Source organism: Magnolia sinica, chromosome 8 (genome assembly GCF_029962835.1).
Source record: "Magnolia sinica isolate HGM2019 chromosome 8, MsV1, whole genome shotgun sequence".
Taxonomy (NCBI): Eukaryota; Viridiplantae; Streptophyta; class Magnoliopsida; order Magnoliales; family Magnoliaceae; genus Magnolia; species Magnolia sinica.
In genome coordinates this window covers 12,857,109-12,871,313 of record NC_080580.1, presented here as the reverse complement: position 1 = coordinate 12,871,313, position 14,205 = coordinate 12,857,109, and the positions used below count along the sequence as shown (strand labels likewise).

Here is a 14,205-nt window from a genome sequence, read left to right as displayed (position 1 = left end):
TTGGTTAGACCCAGGTTGAGCCCTTTGATCAATTGGGCCTCAAATTCCAACCCATTTCAGTCATCAATGGGCCAGGCCTCTGGTTCGGGACCTCAATTAAAAATACTTATCAAACCTGTGCTGTGATCTGGCCATTATTACTGTAGTTTTGATGTTCAGGCTCCATCCTAACCCTTTGGCTTTGGCCATTGCCCTCCAATGCATGTATCAGATATCATATCACAAACATCACATGGTTTTTACACTGAAGTCTTTGTCATGCATCAGTGAGTGGTTGAACTTGTGTTTTGATGTGTTTTAATGTTCTTTCTAAACTCATCCATGATATGCACACATTTATGATGTGATCAAGGTTTAAAGTATTGGCCAAACAAGTACATATCGCCTCATGCATACTGGTATCGTCCATGAACAGTAAGGGTAATTGGCACAAAACAGCCTGATACAGAGTGATTCATAGTAGTAACAGTGGTGAATGATATGTTATATAACGCATCAATTTCAAACCTTGCATGTGATTTCATCAGCTTGCATATTGGTAAGCACAAGGCTTTGTGCAATGGAAAACACAAATTGCTGCTGTTTTTCTTCAGTTTTGTGTTTTCATCTACATGTTTCAAGTGGAGTTCATGTCTTTGTATTTGAATGCTACATCTTTTTGATCAATTGAATTTTTTTGGACTATTTGATCAATTGAATTCTACAGATGATTTTATTATTTTTTTTGTAAGCTTCAAGCGGTTATTGTTAATGGCATCATTTAAGAACAAACAATCATTCTTTATTTTCTGTTATTCACAGGGACGCTAATCAGATAGTCATTTCTCTTGGAAATGAGGGAGTTAAGAGAGGGGCACTCCTTGTCTGCTCATCTTTTCTGCTGTCTCGTTGCTTCTTTTTTTTTTCCCATTTGCTATTAATAAAAAATTATTCTTCAAAAATAAATAAATAAATCATAATCATCATAGCCTTGTCCCAAGTATTTGGGGTCTGCAGGCTTTAAGCTATATTTCTCCTTCTGTCTTTTTATGCTTCCGGAAGTTCTTGATGGTTGTGCTATCATGGGATGAAACAGCTGTGCTGACACTCTTGCAGGTCAGCAGATGGGCAAGTTTATATGAAACGACTCTTCGTTTGGTTGAAGATATTCACTATATAATGAGCCATGTTGAAGTTCCCAAGTATGTGATTCAGGAGATGCCTGACTTCTCCAGAACTTGGATGGAAGTTTTGACTCTTGTGCAAGGCATGGACCCTCAAAAGAGAGTAACGGGCCTTCATTTAGAGGAGGAAAATGAGAACATGGATGCACCTTTCGTGCTGGGGAATTCTATTGGGAACATACATTCTCTGTTGGTGACCGGAGCATTTTCTCTCGATGATGCTGAAGAGATCATGCAAGATTTGGATGATGGTGATAGCCTGCGACATGCAAAAGTGGGGAGACTTTCGGAGGAAAGCTCAATAAGTAGTATGACAGGGAGAAGCAGTTCATTAAGTCATATCTCGCAGGTGACAGACATAAATTTTGGTACAAGTTCTTCTGTTCCATGGCCTGTGACATGGTTGATTTTTGAGTGCCTGAAAGCTATTGAAAATTGGCTAGGACATGATGCTGCACTAAAGAAGCTCTTGGATTCTTCATCTCCTGGTACTAACAGCAATACTCGTTATAATACATCGACATTGAGGAAATCATTATTGAAGATCAGGAAGGGCAGAAATGTCACGAGGGGTTACCTGACAACATCGATGCCTGAAGGAGATAGGTCTAGAAGTAGATTGACTGGTTCAGTTGAGTTTCATGGGAGGCTTGGCTCTTCTTTGGCTGTTTATGGTGGATTTCATATGAATGCTAAATCAGAAAGTGAAGGGAGTGCAGCACCACCACAGGACAATAACCCAATGGATGTGAACGACTTGGAGTTTGAAAATTGCTCCAGTTTGGGAGATCTTTATGATAGTACCATCAAGACAGACCGTGCCATGGAAGTGGATACCTTGGGTGTATTGAGTTTGAAAGAATGGCCGGAAATAACATATGATGTCAGTTTGCAAGAAATATCTTTTCACATTCCTTTGCATCGATTGCTCTCACAATTGTTGCAGAAGGCGTTGAGAAGAAGCTGTGGTGATCCTGGGCTCACAGAGATGAAGAATGGCATTCCTACAGGGCCTTTATCTGCATGCTATCACAATTTCTTTGAGCAGGTTCTTGAGGGTTTCCATCCACTTGGGTTTTCTGCCTTTGTGATGGAGCATCCCCTACGGTTAAGGGTATTTTGTGCTCAGGTGCATGCTGGCATGTGGCAAAAGAATGGTGATGCTGTCATATTAAGTTGTCAGTGGTATCGTTGTGCTCCTTGGTAAGTTGTTGATTCCTTCTGCTAGACGTAATTCCAATTTCCCAACACGGTGCCAGTAATGTTTTTAACACTGTTTTCTTGAAAGAGGGATTTAATGTTGTGGGTGCTTTTTTTTGTTGCTTCTTTTGTTCAGGTGGAAAGAAGGATTAGAGTTTGATCTATTTCTGTTGCAATGCTGTGCTGCTTTAGCTCCACCAGATCTATTTGTTAAGAGGATTCTAGAAAGATTTGGGTTGTTGGATTATCTGTCTCTAAATCTTGAACAATCTAACAAGTATGTGGCTCTTGAATCTCATTTTGGAAGCACAAGATGTTGTTTTGTAGTGCGTGCATGCATGTATTCATGTGTGTAGGTATTTTTGCATATGGCCTTTTGTCTGCTATTTCTCGTTCTTTTTTCTTTCTTTTCTTTTCTTTTCTTTTTCTTTTTGCTTACATATGAGCACCGCATTTTAGGACTACGAATTTTCTGATCATGTAAGCATAAAAAAAGGTTTTCAAGAGGACCTTGCCTATTCATGTGTTCTTTTACATGTGATTGGAAGTCTATAACCTGGACCTATTTTTTGGTATACGTAATAGTATCCCCGCCTCATCCACAATAATGGGAATTTGCAACTGTTGGATTTCTTGGCTACATTTAGTTAATACCTGGCCATTCGAAAATTTAACCATACATACATATCATCTATTTTACTGGAATTGATTACCATCCCAACTGTTTAAGTAGTTAGTTTCTAATTCAGCATGGGTGATAAGAGCTTTCCTGTGGATAACAAGCCTTGAGAAATTTTTTACGATTGATAACCGTAAGTGCAGAGGCATGGCTCTTCCTAAAAGATGCAATCTGTGTCATGCTAGTGAGAAATCAGTAACCCATCTTCTCCTTCACTGCCCTTTTTCTTTGGGGAAGGGTCCTATTGAAATTGGGGATCTGGTGGGTTTTCCCTATCCCAGTGCAGGAGACTGTTGGTAGCTGGATTGCCTTTGTGCTGGGACCTTTACGACGTGCGCTTTGGAACAGGACTGCCCATGAACCATGTGCGCCATTTGGCTTCAGCGCAGATGTCGTATTTTCAAATAGAAAGCTGTGACGGTGGGATTGTGGTTTCAAAGATTTTCATCATTTTGGCAGGTAGGGCCGGGGCTGACCCCAGGTTCAATGGTTTCTCATCCTCTGTTCTGATAAATGAAATGTGTGGGTGCAGTCAAACCTGTAGGAAGGTTGCAACTGTCTGGACACCTCACGGGTTGGAGGTTTCAAGGCAAATTTGGACAGTTCTTTCGGCAACCCGAGGTCAGCGGCATAGGGGGTTAGTTCTGGATAGCAATGGTAAAATTCTTGCCAAGTTTTTGGGCCTATCAATTATCCGACTCCAAATGTGCTGAGGCTTTCTCTCTTGGCCAGGTCGTGAAACTAGTGGTGGATTTTAATTTCCTCCCTATCATTTGAGAAGGTGAGAGAGATGTTTTTAAACTTGCAAAGAGGTAGGCTAAGGACTAAGATTGCATTTAGATGTCTTAAGAGCGATCACTAGATGGTGTTGGTTAAAGCCAATAAGGTTAGTGAAAGGTGGAGAAGCTGTTTCCAGAACTTTTCAAATGACAACCACTCCAAGAGCTTAGGGATAGAAGGAATCAATAACTCAAATGAGGTTGGAGGCTATAGAGGCTTTTGTAGGATTAGAATATCTTGAGTGAAAGAAGCTTTGAGAAAGATTAAGTTAGGAAAGCCCCTCGGACCAGATGGTATACGATTATAGGTTTGGAAGTTCATGGGAGACATTGGTTTATTTTGGTTGAGAGGGTTGTTCCTAATCCTAACCTCCAACTTTGATGTTGGTCATTTTTTCCATCTTTTTGTTCACCATAGGACTCACTATGATAAAATAATAATAAAAAAAAGTCTCTTACGTGGAGCTGGACACGAACTAAGCTAACTCGATTAACTCGCTCGGATTGACTCAAAAAAACTCGGCTCGACTTGAAACTGGGTTCGGGCCGAGTCGAGCTGAATATTTGAGCTCAAAAAATTTTTGAGCCCCCCCACCCTTCTTCTCACTTCTCAGCAGCCAAGCCACTCTTCCAGCCCTCCCTACTCATTTGCCTGCCTTGCTCGCCCTTGCTCGTCCATCATCGCCATGCTCTACTCGTTGCTTGCCCCTACCCTGCCCGTCCATCACCGGCTCACCGCCATGCTCTGCTCTCCCCTACATTGCCTTGCCCGGCCCGTCACTGCCTTACCCGTCCATCCAGTAAACAATCGAACTCTGTTCCCTTTTTCTCATGATTTTTGGGTGTTCAGCCAGACACCCATGGCTGCCCGATTAATAATATTTATATATTATAATATATATTATATATAACATATTACACCTATTAAAAAATCAAACTCGTCCGAGCTATGGCCACCCCGCTGTCCATGACAGCCCGATCGCCGGTCGGTGCAAAAAATTGTTAATGTATATTATATATTTATATTGTTATATTAAATATATATTATATGTTATATAATTTTAAAAATATATATTATATATTACTTAATAAAAACCATTAACCCTCTATTATATATTATTCATAAAAAATCCATATATATATATATATTAAAAATTCTAGAACCCCTATAGAGATGGATGGGAGGTATGGTTGGATGGATGGATCATGGATGGATTTGTATAATCTAAATATTATATATATATATATATATATATATATATATATATATATATATATATATATATATATATATATATATATATATATATATATATATATATATTAATGTTGGATTGGTAATGTTAGTTATGTGATTCACATATTGTTATAATGTTATTGTTAGTTATCAATTATGAGATTTTAAATGTTACATTGTTAAATTAATGTTAATTTTTTGTTATTATTAATTTGTTATTGTTCAATCAGTTAGATTATTTTTTAATGTTTTATTGTTGTAGTATAGGATAATTAGTTGCCCATTTGAGGATTTCTATGTTACCAGACAGATTCAGTGTGTTTTTGGAGATATGAAAATTCTCAAATTGTCTCATTTTTTAACAGTTCAATGTTGGATAGATAAAAATGTTTTCATTTATTATAATTTAAATGCATATGCCTATTTTGGTTTTCTCCCTTATTCTCTCTGGATATATTTCTTGCATTTGTTTCCGTCATCAAATATCCTCACTCTGTGTGGATAGTTGATGTGGGAATCAAATACACAATTAATATATCTGGAGAGATAAGAGGAGATGTCGAAATTTTGGCGTGGAATTTAAATTGAAAAATGAAAGCATTATAATATATTCAACATCGAATGGGTGACTGATTTAGACACTTAGGCAATTCTAGAAAATTTAGAGGACATTTAAGTAAACACTACTTTGTGTTGATAAATGCCTAAAAGTTCGTTTCCTATCATTATATTTATAGATGGCTAGTAAGGAAGTCCCAATTACCCCCAGTGCCGGTGCATCGGCCACATCTTCTCTTATTATGGATGGAGAGGGTTTAGTTGCAACTGTAACCAAAGGAAATAAAAGATCAGCTGTGTAAGATGATTTTGAAGATGTTTTAGTTAATGGTGTGCTAAAGGTTAAATGTATGCATTGCCAATCATTATACAGTAAGAATCATGCGGTGTCAACTACTTATTTAAACAGACATGCAAAGTTGTTCAAATAGACTAAAAATCTCAATTCGAGGCCAACAACTGTTTTCATTTACCTAGTCTGAAGGGGATGAGTCTTAAGGTAAACTTTCCACTCATAAGTTTGAAAAAGAAAAGCTGAAAGAGCGCTATGCAAGACTTGTGATCGTTGATGAAAAACCATTTACAATGGTAGAGAGGAAAGTTGTCATGGGATACGGTAAATTCCTTAATCCTCAGGTTGAGAAGGCCTCTCGCACTATTATGAAGAGGGAGTGCATAAAGACGTATACAAGTGAGAAAATAAAATTGAAAACTGTTTTGACATCCGTCTCAAGAATAAGTTTGACTTCTGATTTATGGATGACGTCTAATCAAAGAAAGTGATACATTTCATTAACCACACACTATGTTGATGAAGATTTGATACTTTGCAAGAGAATTTTGAACTGCCGCCACCTTCCTCCTTATATTGGTTTAGTTATTTCAGATTGCATATATGACTGTCTACGAGATTAGGTTATTGAAAATAAAATCTCTTCAATAACTTTAAATAATGCTTTATCAAATGACAGTGTAATTTCATTCTTATGTAACCATTTCAAGGCAACCGGCAATTTATTTTTTTAGGAAAAAATATTCCAAGTTAGGTGTTGTGCCCATATACTAAACCTAATTGTACAAGAATGACTGAAAACAATTGACTCCAGTATAAAGAATATAAGAAAGAGTGTAAAATACATAACAGGGTCACCTTCAAGATTGAGTATATGAAGTGATATAATCCAATGTTTGAATGTGAAGACTCAAAAAATGTTGAAGTTAGATGTATATACATGTTGAAATTCGACTTTTGAAATGTTGGATTTGACCATGGAATTGGAATTTACATTTCCTTAAATATGTGGCGCATGATAGAACGTATTCTTGGTTGCCTACTAAAGATTATTGGAGCAAAGCAAAAAAAAGTTTGCAAGTTTCTTAAGGTTTTTTATGACTACACGAAAATATTTTCTAGAAATAAGTATCTTACAACAAATATGTTTCTTCTATCTGTTTAGAATATCAAGGAAGCCCTAAGAAAAAGTGTCAGTGAGGGTTCAGATTTTCTACAACTTATGACACTTGATATGCAAATGAAGTTTGATAATTACTGGGACGAATGTCATTTGTTAATGGCCTTAGCGGTTGTTCTTGATCCTTGATGCAAGATGAATTATGTTAAGTCCATTTTTATGAAGATTTATTTTGATCAAAGGGCGATAATCGAAACCTCTAAGGTTCGTGACGCAATCGAAGAATTGTACACTGCATACACAACCATATCAAGTGATAAAGAAGTTAGAGTTCCTGGTATTTCTATAAATGATGATAATATGCTCGACAATGAATACATATCTTTTTTAGCACAAGAAGATTCAGATAATGAGACGAAAGAATCAGAGTTAGACTTGTATCTTACAGAGCTAATCGTATAACGTCAGGATTCAGACTTCGATGTTTTAGAGTGGTGGAAGGTGAGAGTTAGTGAAACAAAATACATTACACTTTCGGAGATTGCACGGGACATATTGTCAATTCCGATTTCAACGGTGACATTAGAATATGTTTTTAGCACGAGGAGTATAGTCGTGAGCAAGCATCGAAGCTCGCTTTCACCAAAAACAATTAAAGCATTAATTTGTACATAAGATTGGTTGCGTCTGATTTGAGGAGGTAATAGTTTTAATATTGGGGAGGAGGATGAGGAGGAGAACGAGTCTCAAGGCGAGACTGCACAACCAACTACAACAACGTGAATGAGGTTAGGTTAAAAATTATTATTAATTTGTTAAAACTTGAAACTGATGTAACGTGTATTTGTATGTAATGTTATAGAGGTTGCAAGTGCAATAAAACAATGGCTTTTATTTCATTTTCATATTATGTTTTTGTTTATGTTATAATTCATATTTCATTATTGTTTTTATTTGTCATATTCCATTTTTTGCTTCTGTTTTTCATATTTCATTATTGCCAAAATACTAATTTCTCCAACACATAAAGTGTACTTATGTCTTCAATTGAACCATTGACCGACGTTTGGGGCTATGGTTCATTAGTCCACTCTCCAAAGTCTGAAAAATTGAAGATTTTGTGTTATTTGTGTGGGGATAAGTTTGTTAATAAAACTAATCGGCTCACGTTACACTTATCATGTCGGGGTGGAGATGCAAAACCGTGTCCTCAAGTCCCAAAGGAAATCTTAACTTCTTTTTCAGGCCCTTATTGATTCAAATAAAAAACCTTTCACCCATCATCCAAACTTTCTAAGGTAGAGAAGGAAGCTAGGTTATTAGCATTGGAAGAGGGACAATTCCAACTCGCCTTCAAACGTAATATGGAAGAGGCTTCTAGATACCAAGAATGTCCTCTAAGACAACATGATGCCGCAGCAAGATGAAACTGCACAAATAAAAAGAAGAAAGAGTAACAAACCATGCAAGTTTCCATCTGGTCTTGATACAGTTTACAATGTGTTGGGAACTACATATAAATCTGCTCACAAAGAAAGTTTGAACAATTTAATTTAAACAATACAAAAGCACGATGAAAAGCTCTCTTCACCTTTTGATTCAGGAGAGGTGAATAAGTACGTATTTGAGGAATTGGATAGCAACTTGAGCTTAGCAAACTAATCTCATCTCTTGCAGTAAATAACGATGGTAAAGAAACGCATCTAATGTTGTCGTAAACTTGTTTGTAATTAGAATATTTTTACTTTTTAGTTTGTAAGTTGTTTTTTTATCTTCAGTTTTACTACGTTATTGATTGAATGTTATGACAAGTACAACCTTAACTCGAAAGCTCGACCTCGAAACTCAACTCGAGCTCGAACTCGAACTCGACTCGAAAGTTCGAGCTCGAACTCAACTCGATCTGGCCCAAGTTGTTGATCGAACCGAGTCGAGCTGGCCAAATAGGCTTGGTCACTTAGCCGAGTCGAGCTGTCCAAACGGGCTTGGTCACTTAGTCGAGTCGAGCTGAAGCTGGGGGTGGCTACTAATTGAATCGAGCCGAGCTGAGCCCAGCTCGACTCGGTGTCCAGCTCTACTCTTATGAAGGGGAGGATCAATTCAGTAATTTCTACTAATAGTCCAATTGTCTGATATGGGAGTCGCCTCTTCTGAGATGACAAATGTCGAGGCAATCCATTCCACATTGACCAAGATACAATCTAATCGAGCCCATGTTGGGCTCACCCCTTGCGTAATGAATTGTGTCCATAGGGGTTGGGCTGTTGGTGGAGGGCTTTTCTTTGCTACTTCCATTAAGGGGCCGTGCTGAGATCGAAGAAAATGTCACATGGAAGGAGGAAAAGTACCCTGGTACCTATTTATAAGAATAAATGAAATATGTAGAGCTGCACTATAATGGGATTAGACTTATAAGCCACACTATGAAGCTTTGAGAGAGAGTGACCAAGCAAAGATTAGGCATGGGACGAATGTGTCAAAAAATAAGTTTGGTTTCATGCCAAGAAAGTTGACTACCAAGGCTATTTCTTGCTTAGATAACTGATAGAGAAATATAGAGGGAAGGGGTCTACCCACATGGACATTATTGACCTAGAGAAAGCGTATGATAGAATCCCTAGAGTTAATCTGGTGGATGTTGGGAAAGAAAGGAGCTTCAAGAGGATATATTAAAATGATTATGGATATGTATGAAGGAGCGGTTACAAATGTGGGGACTACTAGTGGAGAGACAAGTGAGTTTCCAAATATTGTAGGCTTGCTAGGGGTCAGCATTGAGCTTGAACCTTTTTGCACTGGTTATGGATGAGTTAATGGCGCATTTACAACAAGAGATCCCTTGGTGTATATTGTTTGTAGATGACGTACTTTTTATTGACTAGATGAGGGAGGGGTTAAATGCTAAGCTAAAACTATGGAGGGATGTTTTAGAATCTAAAGGCTTTAATATTAGTCAGAAGCCATTTAATGCTAATTAAAGTAGCTTTGTCAAATTTTTTGTTGTACTTAATGTCCCTCCAAAATTGAGGTTGAGACAGGACTTCCCATGGCAAGGCTCAAAAGCGAAACAAAAATTCCATTTTTTGAAATGAGATGAGGTGTGCAAGCCGTATGAAGAGGGTGTGTGTGTAGGCATTTGGGATCTGGGTAAGATGAACCTTGCATTACTTGGCAAGTGGTAGAGGTTCCGGTAGGAAGAAGGGAACTTGTGGAAAGAGGTAATTACAACTTACAAGTATGGGTATCAAGAAGGGGGATGGCGGGTTAGGGATTCCTCGTTAAATAGGTTGTCAAGGCTGTGGAAGGCAGTTTCTAGCGTAGAGTGAACATTAAGTAAGGGATTAGCTTTTCTCTTGGTGATGGGAAGAGAATTCAGTTCTGGGAGGATGCGTGGCTTGGGGGGAATTTTCTTTGGAATGAGTTTCCAAGGTTAGCTTGCCTCTCACCTGAAAGAGATGTTTCGATTGCTCTCTGATTCTCTTTATTCAGAGACAGTTGTTTGGACTCCCCCTTGTCAAAGGAATTTGTCGAATGAGAAAGTGGATGAGTTTGTAATGCTTCAGAAAAGGCTTCAAGAGTGTGCCCTTGTCCCATCCTTAGGGAGAGGGTTGCAATGGCATGGACGATGGACAAGTCGGGTTGTTTCTCTGTTTGCTCATTCTATAAGATGCTCCGTAATTCCTTGATAGGAGAGAGTAGAGGTTGCACATTCGAGGCTTGGTTCTATGACGGTCCTCCAAGAGTTTTGACTTTTGCCTGGCCAGTGGGGAGGAAAAGAATGCTAATGCTAGACAACCTTAATAAAACGTCGATGGTGCTTCCCAATATTTGAGTGCTTTGCATGGAAGATGCGGAGTCAGTTTATCATCTTTTCATCTATTTTCCTTTTGCACAAAAGGTCTAGGAGCGGCTTCTTGATCTCTTCAAAGTTTTGTGGGTGATGCCGGGGACTATCGAAGATCCTTGTCTCTTATTTTTTTGGCTTGGCATGGAGGAGGGACTGGAAAAGAAGGAAGAGTGTCGTGGCAGCTAGTCATGATTCTTATGGCCAATTTGGGGAGAGAGGAATGCTTGCTGATTTCAAAATAAGTGTGGCTCTGAGCAAGAGGTCTTTAGTAGGGCGTTAAATGTCAAAGGATGGGCTTCATGTTCAAATGCCCTTGCTGGCTGTAGTCTCTCTTTTATCAGGTTGTTGCTTTTTATGCATCTGTTTTGTGACACTTAATAAAATTTCGTTATAATTCCTCCGCGGATTAGTTAAGATTGTTGATGAGGTATACCAAAATGACCATTTTCAATATCTTGGATCAGTATTTGAAGAGAGTGAAGAGCTTGAGAAGGATGTTGTTCATAGAATTTGAGCTGGCTGGATGAAGTGGAAATCTGCCTCTAGAATTTTGAAAAAAAAGGGTTAAAAAACGGTATGGATGATAAATATTTTATTACTTTTTGAAAAAAAAAAGGGTTAAAAAACAGCATGGATGATAAATCTTTTAATTTTCAAAACATACAGCTTGTCTAATCTTCTGAGGGAGATGAAGAGGGGACTCAGTGATTGTTGCAATTAGCTTTGCACATGTAAAAGGATGTTTTTATTTTTGTTATTTTCTAGTTACTAAGAAATTCTCTCAAATTACATTAAAGAAACATGGTTCAAGCCCATAGATCAATAGTAGGCTGTCTTCGCCTCAACACCGATGTCTCAGGTTTGAGCTCAGCTTACCTACCAAAACAAAGAAAGAAATCCTAACTGCTTGCTATCTATAAAGAAAAAATTTCTCAACTAATGTAACTTGGCAGTACTCTCTTTTGACATGAAAAAACCATCTTGCTTGCTGTGTATTAATTTACTGTTGGAACACTTGTCCAGTTACTCTTTTTACATATTAAATGCATATAGGATTAGCCTTATCTCATAATTAAGCACTGTATTTATGTTGTACCTATGCATCATGCTTGCTTCCCTTCTAATTATTCTTGCATGGTTCCTGGTTTGAAGGTATTTAGCAGTCAGGTTTTAGTTTTTTTAAAACAGTTATAGAAACTAAATGCTCTGTAAAAGAACACTCTTTTCAGGTATGAGCCAGTGTTAGTGCGGGAAATGTTCACTCTTATCATACAAATAGTCAAAGAACGGCAGTTTTGTGGACTATCCACAGATGAAAATTTGCGTAGAGAGTTGGTTTATAAGCTGTCTGTCGGAGATGCCACTCATAGCGAGCTGGTAAAAGCTCTTCCTCACAACTTTTGTAAGAGCGACCAGCTTCAGAAAACTGTGGATATGCTTGCAGAATATTACAACCCATCTGGGACGAAGCAGGTTTTGGTCCTACTGAACTGTTTGCTACTATTTTTGAAAATAAGAATGACAACGGGACTAAGCTTGTGTGAGATTGAGGGTTTTCTTTGTGACACATGCCAACGCAAATGTGTTTGAGTACTGGGCCATCCATCAGGTGGGCTCATTTTGAACATGTCGTGGCTGAACAATCGTGGTTGGTTCTCTCATCAGGCTGGTAATGTGTATGTTGGATACAGACCGGTGGTACCATCTTCCAACTGGCCGACTTATACGTGGGCCCAATACAGGTTCAGTATGCCCCACTCATATGGATACCCCGAATCTCACACATGTTTGAGATGTTGGCATGTGGTGTGAGGATAACTGTCAATCTTAGGTGAGTCCTGATAGCAGGCTCATTTGAATGAGCAACAGCCATTAACACTGTTCTCTTTTGTGCACTTCAGGGTAGATATTCACTGAGGAAAGAATATTGGAAGGAATTGGACCTGTATCACCCTCGCTGGAACTCGAGGGATTTACAAGTTGCAGAAGAAAGGTATTTAAGGTTCTGCAAGGTGTCAGCTTTGACAGTTCAGTTACCTCAATGGACAAAGGTCTTTTATCCCCTCAATTCTCTCTCTAGAATAGCTACATCCAAGGCGGTCCTTCAACTTGTCCGCACAGTGCTATTTTATGCTGTATTCACAGACAAATATTCTCTATCACGTGCTCCTGATGGAGTTCTTCTAACAGCTTTGCACTTACTTTCACTTGCGCTAGATATCTGTTCCATCCACAAACAGATTGGTGTGGCTAAATATGGTGGCGATCAGTCATGCTCAAGTACTTCATCTGTTGATGAGGATTTGTTCCCTTTGTTGACTTGTGCTAGTGAAGAAATTGATGTGGGAGCAACTAATGGGCCTGATGAATGGAAGCAGCAAAGCATGCTTACACTACTGGTTTCATTAATGAGGAAGTTTAAGAAAGAAAATGAACACAGCCTTATGGAAGCAAGCCCACGAAACTTTTCTTCTTTAATTGAAATTTTATTGAAGAAGTTTGGTGAGCTTGATGCTGGATGCATGACCAAACTACAACCCTTTGCACCTGATGTGGTACGTCGTCTGTCCCAAATGAGTTTGGTTGATACTACGAAGATAGCAGCGCCTCCTTCTGATGCTGAAGAGTGAAAGGCAAAGGTTCGAGAGCGGCAGGCTGCCGTAATGGTGAGATGTTATTTCCTACTTTTTAATTGTTTATTCCTATCAAGGGCCTGTTTGATTTCCACAATTACCTGTAAATAGCCTGTAAATAGGTCATTATTACTTTTTATACTAGTTTGGTTTTTTGGGGAAATTACTTGATTGAAAATCATGTGAATTTTAATGGATTCCATGTATTTCTATACGACACAAAAAATATGGAGCCACTATGATGAATATGTTATATCCATGTCTTTCGTCTGTTCCACAAGCTCAGTTTAGGACATGTGTAAAAAATAAATAAATAAATGAGGCAGATTCATAATTCAAATGGGCCACACCACATGAAACAGTGGTCCTAACGGACCTTGTCTGTTGAAAGCCAATACCTTCATAGGACCTGCACTGATGTTTATATGTCATCCAACCTGTTCATAAGATCATAGAGATATGGTCAACGGGAAAACATAAAAATCAGCTTAATCCGAAATTTTTGTGGCCCCCAGGCAGTTACCAACGATAGATGTTCAATTCCATGGGGTGTGGTTCACTTGAGCTTTAGGTTTGCCTGGTATTTTTGGGCTCCTTCCCTACAATGAGTTGGCGGAACGGATGTACGGTGACTTATACATCACTGTGGGCCCAAAACATATTCCTGCATCTGTTTTGTGCCAAATGTTTTTGGAAT

At 38.4% G+C, this 14,205-nt stretch overlaps 1 protein-coding gene across 1 annotated transcript in view; it reads left to right on the top strand.

Annotated features, from left to right (window-relative positions):
* The window catches only part of LOC131252909 (E3 ubiquitin-protein ligase PRT6-like), a 34,833-nt gene extending 21,125 nt beyond the window's left edge, over window positions 1-13,708 (top strand). Inside the window, exons 3-6 of the mRNA XM_058253689.1 lie at window positions 1,096-2,366; window positions 2,500-2,640; window positions 12,105-12,348; window positions 12,777-13,708. Coding sequence (XP_058109672.1) covers window positions 1,096-2,366; window positions 2,500-2,640; window positions 12,105-12,348; window positions 12,777-13,505 — 2,385 coding nt within the window. The 3' untranslated portion in view covers window positions 13,506-13,708. The remainder of the gene's footprint in view (window positions 1-1,095; window positions 2,367-2,499; window positions 2,641-12,104; window positions 12,349-12,776) is intronic.
* The last annotated feature ends 497 nt before the right edge of the window (window positions 13,709-14,205 follow it).